The 14,941-nt window shown below is 39.6% G+C and overlaps 1 protein-coding gene across 13 annotated transcripts in view; it reads right to left on the bottom strand.

The window, feature by feature from the left end:
* LOC120519137 (gephyrin) overlaps positions 1-14,941 on the bottom strand; it is a 378,763-nt gene that overhangs the window by 166,308 nt on the left and 197,514 nt on the right. For all 13 annotated transcript variants that reach the window (XM_039742265.1, XM_039742264.1, XM_039742267.1 and 10 more), the window contains exons 5-7: positions 12,962-13,056; positions 12,754-12,820; positions 3,340-3,612 (exon numbers count right to left, since the gene is read on the bottom strand). In XM_039742265.1, the coding sequence (XP_039598199.1) occupies positions 3,340-3,612; positions 12,754-12,820; positions 12,962-13,056 (435 nt within the window). The remainder of the gene's footprint in view (positions 1-3,339; positions 3,613-12,753; positions 12,821-12,961; positions 13,057-14,941) is intronic.

Raw genomic sequence — 14,941 nt, forward strand, 5'->3', positions numbered from 1 at the left:
TAATATTTATAATTTTCTTGAGCTCCTGTAAAATTTTAATTTGCCCTTGAGGACAAATAAAGTAAGCAAGTATCTATCTATCTATCTATCTATCTATCTATCTATCCATCCATCCTGATTTTTCTTTTGCTCCTCAAACTTAGTTGATCAGAGTGTTGTAAAAGTTGACATTATTCAAAATGCTTCTAAATATTGGTATAATAAAAGATGATTTCTTTGCATTTTCTGCCATATTGCTTTTCCTATTGTGTAATTCTTAAGTTGTTGTAATTGTTACCTCAATAACTGTGTTCACCTGGAAGCAAGCTTCATTTAACTGTAGCTGCCAGACAGATGCAAACGTTCTTATACAGTATTTTACCAATATTACATTAGATTACAATATGTTACAGTGTATTTCTTAATTGGATTAAGCAGATATGAGAATGTAAATTTATACAATATCGTAACAAAACATAACATTCTCAAACCTGCTTAATGCTATTCTTGGTCACGCTTGAGTTTGTTGGGTGGGGAATGCTAGAGCCTCCCCCGAAACATTGGGTGAAAAGTGGGGAACAGTCCTAGATAGAACTGCAGGCTATCACAAATCCACTCATGCACACACCGACACCAACAAGAGGCCAATTTAGAATCCATCGATTCACATAATCTGGACATCAATAGGGCCCAGAAATTACAGATTTATAGGTCAGTTTGGTAAACAACTGGTATACTCAGAGGAAAACCCACACAAACATGTGGAAAATGTGCAAGCATCTGACAGACAACATGAGGTATATTATAATACTGTCGCACATTGCTGCATAGGGAGTACCTTGTAAAGACCTGAGGAGACGTGATGAGATGACTTCTGAAGTCACTTTGGGAGTAACCCAGTAGTTCCACTCCTTCCACCCTGACTCAAAACCGACGTCAGTGGCCATATTTGCTGACCGAGCTCCCTTGGCAGGCAGGTACCCTCTGAGAGAAGGCCTGTTTACCTGACATATAGTGTCCCTCCTTTGTTGGCTTATCTTTTGGACTTTTACTTTATTTTTGCCTTGGTTATTAAATGGGGTATCAGAGAGGTCCCCAATCACTATATCTTTTCCTCCTCACTTTACTACATATATTATGTTACATGTTTGATATTTTACTTCAAATTTTCTATTTTGTTTATAAAAATAACTAATAAATGCTTTGAAATCACATGTTTTTATTTCATTAGTGCAGCGCCTCCTGACTCACCAGTACAAGAAAATCCCCACATATGATATGCCGTATGAGGTCCCATCCTATTTTTGACCCACTAGATGTGAAAAATGTCATTTAATTAAGCCATTTTTAGACAATAAACTGTGCAGGAAATTACACCCTTATGACAAGAGTAAAGCACTAGTTGTCTTTAGCAAAAATGACCAGAAGGAAATGAAGCTGTGCATCCTACATCAGCCAAACCCTAATGGGATAAGAGGGGTCAAAGTTTCTCTTTTCCAAAAAATTTAGAAAAAATGGGGATCAGTAATATTGGCATGTGGAGTGTCGTTTTATGCTAGTGCCAGGTTGCTACTCATGAATATGATCGTATTTTTGATGTTTAATTCATTACTGGCGGTCCAAGCCCTCTAAAAGCCACTACCAGAATGTTACAGATGATAAATTTCAAGCAAAGGTAGCTGAGGTATCGTTTAAGACTATTTCAGGGTCAGTGATTAAGAACATGTGATTATGTTTCATTTATGATGCTTTTTTGATATTTTAGCTCTCTATGCACTTCTATCAGATGAACAAAAATGACAAACCTTTATTAAAATACAGAATATTAGGGCTTTACATATTTAAACTGAAGCACACATTAATTTTTTAAATATTTGATGTTCCTGTTCTTGCTTATTATGTACTGGACTTCTACTTCATGAAGTAAATCTTTACATTTCCGGTGAACACCCCAATTTGGATGGCTTATGGTTATTCAGACTTTTTTACTTTTAGTTTTTGTAAAATTGATGAAAGGTATTTTTGTTTTCCTAAAAAGAATCTTGCACAGCTCATGCAAAACCTTGAGCTGCCATTACTCTGCTGTGAGCACAAATCCTGCTATGCACCTGTAACAATGCTGACCCTAGAATCCCATGAAAACGGCAATCCAGCACAGAGACAAGGAAACAGCACCTTTCACTTGTTTCAGTGTTGAGAATGGGCCTGACAGAAGTGAACTCACAGATAGCTGAAGGAGTTTTTGTAGATGGAGAAAATGCGATACTCAAAAGAAAAGAGACAATAATTAATACTGATTATCCACTTATGTTCTACTTTATGCAATTCAAAAACAGCTTTTATGGAAAAGGAAAGCACAAAATGAAAGCCATTTAAAACTGATTACCTTTCTCATTTATATAAAAAACCGCCAAATAAACTTCAGGTAAAGCTAAGTCCTGTTTTATCTGTGAAACAATTTGCTAAATCAATGTGTTAACAAAAATCTAGAAGAACTCTTATCACTTAAATGATGTAGCGTCTTAGGATTTGTGTTTGTTTAAAATTAATCTTTGGCTCATATAAAATACAATTAATACCAAAAAAAACAAATAAACTGCGATGAGAACAGACCATTCAGCCCAACAAGCTCATCCATCCTGCTCATCTCAGTTGTCCAAAGTAACATCAAGTTGAGACTAGAAGGTACCTAAATGCCTACTCTCCACCATTTAGTCCACAGGTCTATGGTTCTTTGAGCAAAAAAAAAACCTTTATAACATTTGTGTGAAATCTGCTCTTAACATATCTCTGTGCTTTATTTATCGGTTTTACCTTTGTATCTTATGTTTTGTCTCTTTATTAGTCCACTTCAGAGTATTTCTCTTAAGTTTTGGGATGAATGTATCCTGTGCTACACACAAAGTGCTTATAACCCTTCTCCAAATCTCCTCAAACTGTCTCCACACTTAAAAGCTTATCCCTATTTATTTTACTAGGACTAATCCATATCTTCTCCAGGAACAAACCTACTTTAATTAAATGGCACTTTTTTTGACTATGTGATCTGCCAAAACACTGTAAAATCTGTTATATTGTGGTCACATATCCTAGGGGTTCAATCATCTTTGCCTCTTTAATTCCATCCAGATTATTACAGAATACTAAATCCAGACAGGCCTCCTCCCAGGAACTTTTTCAGAATTTGGTAATATTAAAACTGGTGTAACAGTTTTTTCATCTTTACATTACAATTATAATTACATTATGACATGGCAAGTACTGTTGGGGCTAAATGTTTTTCAAGATAGTCCGCTGGGGTTGCATAGCAAACCACAGACCCAATGGGAGGGTGCGTCAAGCAACAAATGGCAGGCAGACCTTGGCTGCAATGGCTGCTGCGGTGATGTGTGATGAGGAGCTATCTTCAGTGGAGGCCACGCCGCTGTCTTTTTTCTCCTCCTCCTCTTCTTCACACTGGACCCCCTTGTCTTCCGTCTGCTTGTGTGGGCTGGTGGCAGGAGGGGGAGACAGCGGGGGTGGAGGTGATGGCAGGTCTTCCAGCTCATCGTGGACTTCTTTGACCTTGACAATTGCATCCCGTAAGAGGTCAATGGCGTGAGGTAGGGCAGGCAGAATAAACTGGAAGCACTCCTGTAATGACAGAACACAAAGAGCCACTTGCACTGGATTTCACTACACACAACAGTCATGCGTTGACCACCACACTCTAAAACAGATATCAAAGATGGTTCACAGGTGAAGTACAGGAGTAACCTCAGAAATAATGATGATACATTTTATTTATATAGTACCTTTTCCATGCTCAGTATTCAGTTTGTGGCAGAAACTGCTCCCCACATAACAACCCTGAGGATTAAGGACCTGGCCAAAAGTAAATGTGGGGTTCATACACTCAAATGTCCTTCAGGAAGCTCAGTAAATACTCATTTCACTGTATAAGGCACTGGGCTTTGGGAGCCAAGGATGCAGGTTCAGTGTTTACTTCAGGCTGTGTTTGAGTAAATTAACTTGCCTGTGCACCAAATGTAAAAAGAATAAAAATAAATACAAATCTACAAACATAAAATATATTGGTTTATACATCTGTAATGCTGTGATAAAAAATATGCTTTTATAGTATGTAAAATATGACTCAAAACAAGCCACCTGTGAATCCAAAGCTCCTATGGGAAAGCTGACTTTGTCAAGTCATGTCATTTTCTAAACTGCTTAATCAAGAGCATTGGCATGCTGGAGTCTGTCCCAGATAGTATAGGGTACAAGGCAGGAACAAACCCTGGACAGTCGACAGTCCATCACAGGGTGAACACACACAGAGACACAAACACCAAACACACACTCATACTGGACAATTTAGCATCGCCAGTTGAACTAATCTGCATCTCTCTGGACAGCATGAGGAAACTGACACAGACACAGGGAGAACATGCAAACTCTACACAGGTAGGACAGGTAGCAGCACTACCACTGTGCCACCTCAAAAGCTGATATTGTACAATCAAAATGTTCTGTGACTGAAACAGCAGGCAGGTACAAATGAGCTCATTAGACCATTCATATTCATATTCATAAATGAGTTCTCCAAGCGTGCTGGATTTGAGATTAGACCAAATTCTAGTGTGTATGCTGTAGCAGTTCTACCAGGGAGTAAAAACTTAATCTCTCAGCAGTCCCTGCAGTGGCTCTGATTGGATGCCTACCAAGGATGCAGGGGCTGCTGGGGACAAGAAGGCCAGCGTGAGTTTTAAAAGGAAGCTGGTTATATGGAGAGAGGAAGATCTGTTGTGTCTGGAGTTACCCGTCTGTTTTGTCTTCCTGTTCCTTGCCTTTGGATTATTGTTCTTTTTCTGGATTATCTCTTGTTCGTGTGTATGGACTGTCTAGTGTCTGCCTGCTGCATGAGGACTGAATTGGATTGTTCATCGACTGTCGAAGAAGGAGCGCTCCCGATCCCATCACAGTTAATTGACTTGCTCAGTGTCAAACACAACCTGAAGTAAACACTGAACCTGCATCCTTGGCTCCTAAAGCCCAGTGCCTTGTCCAGTGAAATGAGTGTTTACTGAGCTTCCTGAAGGACATTTGAGTGTATGATCATCTTCATCATCAGAATATACCGGTAGGAGTGTTCTTTACATTTACTTACAGCAAGCTGATCTCTGGATTGCTCAATCTCCATCATTTCACTACATTGGTTGCCGTTTTCTATAGATTTTGTTATGGACTTCATTGTCTGTAGTTTTTGTTAGTTGTTTGTTGTTTCTGAGTTCATGTTTATTGTGTATTCGCCAGAAAGGGAACTGGGGTGGGATTGTTTAAGCTTGCGTAGTTGGATTTGATTTATTATTGTTTAATACATTCATCAATTTCTGTTTTATTGTCTTTAGCTTCTTTGACTCTGTGAGAGAGTGTGCGTGTTTTGGTCCACACCAAAACAATAAATAAATCACCCTCAACAGGAAGTGTGAATCTTAGCTTGGTCTTTTATAGACTGCTACAAGCAAAACAGACATAGACAAGAATTCTGGGAAGATGGGTATAATTTGTAAGATGTCACTGTTTAAATGAATGGGTAAGTATACAGTGCATCTGGAAAGTATTCACAGCGCATCACTTTTCCACATTTTGTTATGTTACAGCCTTATTCCAAAATGGATTAAATTCATTTTTTTCCTCAGAATTCTAAATACAACACCCCATAATGACAATATGAAAAATGTTTACTTGAGATTTTTGCAAATTTATTAAAAAAAAAACAAAAAAACTGAGAAATCACATGTACATAAGTATTCACAGCCTTTGCCATGAAGCTCCAAATTGAGCTCAGGTGCATCCTGTTTCCCCTGATCATTCTTGAGATGTTTCTGCAGCTTAATTGGAGTCCACCTGTGGTAAATTCAGTTGATTGGACATGATTTGGAAAGGCACACACCTGTCTATAGAAGGTCCCACAGTTGACAGTTCATGTCAGAGCACAAACCAAGCATGAAGTCAAAGGAATTGTCTGTAGACCTCCAAGACAGGATTGTCTCGAGGCACAAATCTGGGAAAGGTTACAGAAACATTTCTGCTGATTTGAAGGTCCCAATGAGCACAGTGGCCTCCATCATCCGTAGTGGAAGAAGTTCAAAACCACCAGGACTCTTCCTAGAGCTGACCGGCCATCTAAACTGAGCGATCGGGGGAGAAGGGCCTTAGTCAGGGAGGTGGCCAAGAACCCGATGGTCACTCTGTCAGAGCTCCAGAGGTCCTCTGTGGAGAGAGGAGAACCTTCCAGAAGGACAACCATCCCTGCAGCAATCCACCAATCAGGCCTGTATGGTACAGTGGCCAGACGGAAGCCACTCCTTAGTAAAAGACACATGGCAGCCCGCCTGGAGTTTGCCAAAAGGCACCTCAAGGACTCTCAGACCATGAGAAACAAAATTCTCTGGTCTGATGAGACAAAGATTGAACTCTTTGATGTGAATGCCAAGCGTCACGTTTGGAGGAAACCAGGCACCGCTCACCACCAGGCCAATACCATCCCTACAGTGTAGCATGGTGTTGGCAGCATCAGCATGTTTTTCAGTGGCAGGAACTGGGAGATTAGTCAGGATAAAGGGAAAGATGACTGCAGCAATGTACAGAGACATCCTGGATGAAAACCTGCTCCAGAGCTCTTGACCTCAGACTGGGGCGACGGTTCATCTTTCAGCAGGACAACGACCCTAAACACACAGCCAAGATATCAAAGGAGTGGCTTCAGGACAACTCTGTGAATGTCCTTGAGTGGCCCAGCCAGAGCCCAGACTTGAATTCGATTAAACATCTCTAGAAAGATCTTAAAATGGCTGTGCATCGACGCTTCCCATCCAACCTGATGGAGCTTGAGAGGTGCTGCAAAGAGGAATGAGCGAAACTGGCCAAGGATAGGTGTGCCAAGCTTGTGGCATCATATTCAAAAAGACTTGAGGCTGTAATTGCTGCCAAAGGTGCATCGACAAAGTATTAAGCAAAGGCTGTGAATACTTATGTACATGTGATTTCTCAGTTTTTTTATTTTTAATAAATTTGCAAAAACCTCAAGTAAACATTTTTCACATTGTCATTATGGGGTGTTGTATGTAGAATTCTGAGGAAAAAAATGAATTTAATCCATTTTGGAATAAGGCTGTAACATAACAAAATGTGGAAAAAGTGATGCACTGTGAATACTTTCCGGATGCACTGCAAGCATAAGATAAACTAACCAGTGTGTATATGCTTGTATGAATTTCTGAAATGGAGGCTTGGGACTTTAACAATTACAAGATTCATGTCCGGCTAAAAGTATCTTAACTAACAATAAGGAGGACCATGGAAACGTATCAGTCGTTCAATATTTCTTGACTGATACAAACTCTTACAAAAAGCACCCTGCAAGACACTATACATTCAATGCGTTTTAAAAAGCATTTTTAGAGAGAGAAGCATCTAGCAAAGAGAAGAGAACGTGTTCAGATTTTTTCACCTACACACTACCTGCTGATCATAAGCATCACACTGGTTTTAGAAAAACAAAGACTGAAACAACCAAAGATATAGTCATCTGATATGAATCTTGCTGTGTGACCATGATTTGAACTATTCAGGTTGTCTGTTTTCATATCTGACATTTACACCTGATTTCTCCTTTGAATAAGTACAAGTAATGACTGAAATAGAGTTTGAATATTTCTGTCCTGAAGCTGTCTCGTTATTTACTGACAGCTACCAATGACCAATGATTGTTAATGAACTTAACTGTGTCCATTGAGGTAATGTACTGCCGGGGTAGTGATTAGCCCTTGGCATCTCTTAGATTGTGCAGCCCATTCAGAGATAGCCATTGGGATTCAAAAAGTCAACCGGAGTAGTGACTCCAGTTTTAGCTAAGATATTCTGAAGTGTAGTCTTATCAGGGAACACAATCTGAAGACAGATTGACACGGAGACCCCTTGTGAGTGGAGAGGCTTCTAGCCCCTGGTGAGGTATTGAAGTTGACATAGCCAGCCTCGGCCAAAGTTGCTTTGTATTTGAGCTAATCTGTGCTGAGGAATGTTGGAATAGGTAAGTAATTCAGGACATACGTGCGAATCACAGTTAATAGTTCAGGCATTTCCAAGATTAATTTGTCCACCAATATAAAAAGACCCTTAGAGATCAAAATACCTTTAGTGAACAAATTTTCACAATTAAACAACCACCTCTGTATGTGCAAAGAGTCAAAGATAATATAATACAAGAGGTGGTGACTGAACTGATGAGATCCCCAGCTACTTTAACATTCGCTGTGGGCTTGTGATCTGTTGTCTACTAAGTCTGAACTCAATAACGGAGACTAATAAAGGCCACTGCCCATCAGACAACATGGACATCTACTGGCTTAATTTCCACCAAGCATTTCTGATGCAAAGTGTAACTGAAAGAGTCAGTTGGCAAACAATAACACTGAAGTGGGAAGGCAAAAGGAGCCTCCTACCAGTTGTACACACTCAGAGGGACTGTAAGGTCACAGCTCTTATGCTAGGAATTTAGCGCCACATAAAACTAAGAAATAGTGCCACCAAGTACTTTCCTTCTCAAAAGGACAGACACTGAATTTGCTCTTTCCTATCCTGCAATGTAACATTTTCTTGAGATTTTTCCCTTCCCCTGAGACTGTAAACCTGTTTGGTGAGCTATGAAAGGTCTGAAAAACTACTGTTCTTTACCATATAATCCTTATTAATATTCAGTGTTAACCGGTATATTTAAACATTCTCACAGAGAGAACCATAGACACATGAAGTTAATTACCAAGTGGGGTGGTGGACAGCAGGAATTTAGGGACCATCGATTCTTAACTTGATGTTACTTAAAAGAATCTAGGTTGAGAGGACTGGTGAGCTTGTTGGGCTGAATGGCCAGTTCTCAACAAAGTACTTCTAATGTAATTTATTACATTGAAATGGTTCTTACTTGCAAACAAAATCCTTCATATATCATATTCAAAGCAGTAAATGCAAATGGGATACTTTGCATACAGTTTACTTTATATCAGATACTAACTGCCCACTTTATCTTTCTCTCATTGTCCCTCTATATATTCTTTTATAAAATGACACAGTTGGCCACAAGATGTCACTGTACAACACATAGCCCGAATTATACTGGCAATCTGAACAATAATCATGTAGGACAGCCTCTTTGCAAAGCTAGGAGGGCAGCGGTGGGATTCTCTCTGTTCTATAATGGTGCCGCAAAAAAAGACAAATTGATAAACACACTTAATTGTATTAAAGTGACTTGGATAAAAACACATATACAGTCATGTGAAAGGAAGTATACTCCATGGAATATTTTTCCCTTTTTAAATGTAGCGCAAAATGACACCTTTACATATCAAAATTTGATTGCCATTTTAACTGTATCTTTAATACAATTGAAAAAATTATGTCATTTTGACATTGCAATAATTTCTACACAGAAAAATGAACACATATGCCAGTGAAAAAAGTAAGTGCACCCTTGGCTCTAATAGCTGATGTCACTCCCTTAAGCTGCCATTTCCTCTAACTGTCTAGCAGTTTCTCACATCGACTGGCACAAAATTTTTCCCACTCCTCCACTGAGGATTCTTTCATCTGTGTCCTGCTTGCAAAGTCTGTTTTAAATCCCCCTACAGCATCTTGATGGGATTTCAGAACCAGGTTTTGGCTTAGCCAATCCAGAACCCTTCACTTCTTTCTTTCTTTACAGCCATTCCTCGGTGGATACACTGCCATATTTAGGGTTAAGAACCACTTGCGGTTTAGTTTCAGTCTTCTAATAGATGATCTCACATTATCCTCAAGCACTTTCTGGTGCAATACAAATCTACAATGGTGAGCTGCCCAGGCCCTAATTCAGCCAGTCAGCCTCAAACTGTAACATTTCCACCACCATCATTCCTTAAAGTTAGTATGTCTTCGGGTACTGTGGCAACATAACTCAGTGTTCACCTCCAATATCCAGGGCACACTGTTTTTCTACTAGCCTTTCGCAAAAAAAATAACCTATTTTTTAATTTTAAAAGCTTTGCCTATTGTTTAATTTCACTCAATGTTTGTAACTTCTTTAATAAATAATAAAAAAATTCAATGGCATCACTGCAGCCTTTAAAACCAAATATTAACAGGTTAGAGTGCTAAAAAGTAGCCTGATGGTTCACGCTGGCAGTGATGAAGCACCCTGTATCTTGTACATTGCGTGCTTTCAGTCAGTATAGTAAATATAGTAATCTAATTACAAACAGTGTTGGATTTGGTGGTACCAGAAATTGAGGAATAGGAGTTATGAACCTACTCTAAAGCCCTGGATAGGGGAGCCGTTGATGTGGAGTGAAACATGATTGCTTTTGTATTGTCTGAAGTCAACAATGATCTCCTTTGTTTTGTCGACATTCAGGGAGAGATCATCTTAATGCACCATAGAGTCAGATCTTTTAGCAGCCTCATCTTTGTTTCTAATGAGGCCAATCACAGCGATGTGGTCCATGAAGCTGAAGATGCTGCTGTCCTCATGCTTTGCTACACAGTCAAAGGTGAATAGACTGTACAGCAGTAGGCCTAGGTGATAACCTTGCAGAATGCTGATGTTGGTGAACAATGAGACACAAAAAAATTGCCAGTATCTATAGATACTGTTTAAAAGAAGATCAAATCTCAATATGTCCACATAGGTTAAAAAAGAAAAAGCATTTCATGGGGTGTACTTAGTTTTTCATGTAACATTTGATTAACAAGTCAACATTTTCTAATTATATCTTTATTCAAAAGTAAAATTAATATGTTGATCTCATTGGTACAACCCATTTAGAAATAGGTTAAAATGCTGTCACCTAAATCTGACAAATCTCAAGTAGATCATTTCATCACCAGTTCAAACACAGTGTTCATGTATCTAACACATGTTAGGTGGTCAGTTATACTGACGCAGAGTCTCGGATTTGCTGTCTACCAAACACAAGTGTGCAAGAGATCACTTTACACTGTCCTAAAACCACATGACTCAACTCTCTGCCAGGGCTCATTTAGGTCTGTGACACCCATAATTTCTATTTTCCACAGGTCTGGCCATAAGAGCACATCAAAACAAATGTTGAAGCAGATGCCAAAGCCCCTCTGTTATCTTTTACCTTGTATAACTGAATTTCTGCACATTGATGCCGAGTCTTCTAGGAATTAAAGGGGTCATTCTGCTCTCTTTGTACTGTCTGTCAGCTCTTACATTCATTACCACAAATATAACAGATTCTTCTTTCGGCAGCTCCCATTAGGGGTTGCCAAAGCGGATCATCTTGTTTCATATCTTCCTGTCCTCTACATGTTGCTCTGTAACACCCATATATATATATATATATACACATATATACACACACGTGGACAACAATAATAGTAACAATAACAGACAATTAAACTGATAAATAATAATTATTAATAAAAATAATTTAATAGATTTAATAATTTTGCAGATATTTTCCTCCCACTGCCACCTTGTTCCAAAGACCAGCGCCCCCACACCATCACTACTATATCAACAACTTCTACCACGTTAACCGGAATGGCCAGTGAAGAACCCACCTCTGACCATGAGTATGGTGTGTCCATAACTGAAGACCAAGTAAGGTGACAACTGAGAAAGCTATACAGAGAAAAAGCTGCGAGACCAGATAGAGTCAGTCCTTGAGTTCTTAAGGCCTGTGCTGACCAACTTTCCGGTATCCTTTGTCACTTGTTCAGTCTATCCCTAAGTCTCCAGAAAGTGCTTTCCTGTTCCAAAGCAGGTAGGCGCCTCTTCACCTAATGGCTACACACTCGGGGCATCTTACGTCTAACATCATGAAGACCTTTGAGAGGCTGGTCCTCTTATCGTAGACCACCAGGACCCACTGCAGTTTGTCTGTTGTACAAAGATTAGATTGGAGGATGCAATGATCTATCAGGTCCACAAGTCTTATTCTCACCCAGACAAAGCTGGTTGCACTGTGATGATTAGGTTTTTTGATTTCTTCAGTGCCTTCAAAACCATTAAGCCATCTCTGTTAAGGGCTAACAGAGGTATGCAGGTGGATGAGCCAAGTGGTGCCCTGGATAATGGAGTATCTCTCGGGCAGAATGCAGTATGTTTGTTTTTTGGTGCAAAGAGAATTGTCTGCAACTTAATATCAGTGAAGCCAAAGAACTGGTTATTGACTGTCGTGACACCAAAGAGCTTCTATGTTTGATCACTATTCAGGGAGTGGATTTAGAGGTGGTCCACATTAACTGTGCCTTTGTCTGCCAAGTCAGAATATTTTTTTCTGTTTACTTTTCTTCCTTTTTAGTTGGTCAGCCTGTCTGTCTGTCTATCTATCCATCCATTCTTCAATCCCATATCACTTCCCATCTTTCCCTCTATCTCTAACCCATGAAGTCCAGCTAGCTATGACTTTCTAGGTCTATCTATCGTACCCAATGTTACCCAAAGCCTCTTAATGCTCTGGTATTTTCCTGATATTGATTTTACTTTAAGTGTGGACATACCACCTACCTTGTTACTTCTCGGCTGTATAGTGGCCTTTGTAATGCACCTGCTGATGGTAGGTGTGGTCTGAGAGGCTATAGAGAATATTTATTTCATAGGTAAAGATCAACACTGTTCTCATTGTGTGTACATCTTTCACCAACAGAAGATCCCAGAACATGACAAAGACAGACAAAGAGCCAGAATGCTCAACTTTCATGTTGTTTCCTGTCAGATCATCTTACCTGTGAACCTTTCCTGCTACCAGGCAGATTTATAATGAGTGTCTTCCCTCGAATCCCGCAAACGGGCCTGTAGAAGAGTGGTAGAACACAAGGGAAGATATTACAATGTCCACTTTTTACAACTATTCACAGGAATCAAATAATATCATTAGAACAGGATTTAATAATTGAAGTGAATACTGATGCGTCCACTCTAGAAGATGCTTACCGGGATAGCATGCCCAGAGGAGTGACGTTGAGAGATCCCATCAGCATTGCTAGAGCCATCCCAGGAGCCTCTCTTTCAATTACTTCCTTTGTGGCCTTTAATGAAAAGAGAAAAGCCCATGAGAGAAAGGAGAGAAAGATTAATTTCAAGTGCATGCACGTGTGAATAGGAGGGTGGTGGGGGTGGTGCTGCTGAATTGTTATAAGCCAAGAAGAACCATTCTACTTTGCAGAAATAGACAGAAGTCTACTGAAACACTGCAGAACTGTCTTATAAAACAAGACTAACGATGAAGAAAAGGAACCTTGAATACATTAAGCCTTAATTGTACCCATTGATGAATAACCTTTCAAGTTCATCTTCTCAACCACTTCCTGGTGTGTCTCAACTGCTTGTTGCCTTCTGCACTTACTAAGCTCCTAGTCAGAGATGAACGTCCATGCTCATTTGGACCATCTTTGGCAGCACAGTGAGGTTTTTGTTTTTTATTTCTCCAGTGCCTTCAATACCATCTAGCTATCCCTGTTAAGGGGTAAGCTCAGAGATACGCAGGTGGATAAGCCTATGAAATCCTGGATAATGGACTATCTGCCGGGCAGACGACAGTTTGTGAGACTCAAGAACTGTGTGAATAACATAGGAGCACCACCATGAACAGGCCTGTCTGCTTTTCCCTTCACCCTGTGCATCTCTGACTATAAATATAACACCAGGTCAAGTCACTTGCAGAAATTCACAGATGATTCTGCATTTAAAATGGGGTAAAAGTAGATGAGACAAAGAAAAGGAGTCAGGGGGAAATGTTTGTTTCTTGGTGCAAAGAGAATTGTCTGCATCTTAGAATCAGCAAAACCAAGGAACCATTTTTTGACTTTCATTGCACCAAAGAGTCTTTATGTCCAATCACTATTCAAGGAGTGGATATAGAGGTTGTCCACTCCTACAACTACTTGGGTGTCCATGTGAGTAAAAGGTTAGACTGGTCTTAAAACACAGAGGAACTAGAGAATAAAGGCCAGAGCATGCTCTCTGTTCTTAGGAGACTGCATTCCTTTAATGACATCCTTCATATCTTCTACAACTCTGTGATGGCCAGTGTGGTGTGCTTGGCCAGTAACATCACTTCAAAAGAGGCCTACTGAATTAACAAGATAATTAAAAGGAGAGGCTCAGTTGTGGGGTATACTCTGGACTCCTTGTAGGTAGCAGAGGAGGAGAGGATGAAAACGAAACTACGTCCCTTCATGGACAATGCTGCACATACTGTCTGTGACACACCAACACTGAGTACCATTATCTACTCACGTATAAGTCGGGTTTTGAAACTCAAAAAATCAATCATAAAATCAGACCCCAACTTATACCGCCCATTCAAAAATGAAACACTTAAATTTTTTTTTTACATCTTCTTGCCTCCTCCAATCTAACATCAGTTTCTCAGACGCATCGAATTTTGTTGCAGCAGCGCAGTTACCAATTTCTTTTGCTACTTCAACGACGTTTAATTTAAAACCAGTTTAATATTTTCTTCTGATTGAACGCTCCATCATAGATAAGGGATGCTCTTCCGGAAAAGGTGTACTAAGGTGTGTGATACAAAACACACAAATCAGTGCAAATGATGCATTATGTGAATTTCCCCTTGGGATTAATAAAGTATCTATCTATCTATCTATCTATCTATCTATCTATCTATCTATCTATCTATCTATCTATCTATCTAAATGTGCTTCGAAACAGTTAGGGTATTACTGTGTGGTCACGTAGGCACAATACATAGAAAAAGAAAAAGGCAGTGTGCTCCGTGGTTACTCTCTCAGGTGGGCGTTAGCGTATCATAATCTCTTGGACCAATAGTGTGAGTTTTCCACATTCAACTTATACAACTGATATTATAAAATACCAGAAATTATACTGTAAAATCAAGTCCTGACTTATCTGTGGGAGAACTTATCCACGAGTATATACGGTACTTAGAGA

This window comes from Polypterus senegalus, chromosome 18, assembly GCF_016835505.1.
Source record: "Polypterus senegalus isolate Bchr_013 chromosome 18, ASM1683550v1, whole genome shotgun sequence".
Classification (NCBI taxonomy): domain Eukaryota; kingdom Metazoa; phylum Chordata; class Cladistia; order Polypteriformes; family Polypteridae; genus Polypterus; species Polypterus senegalus.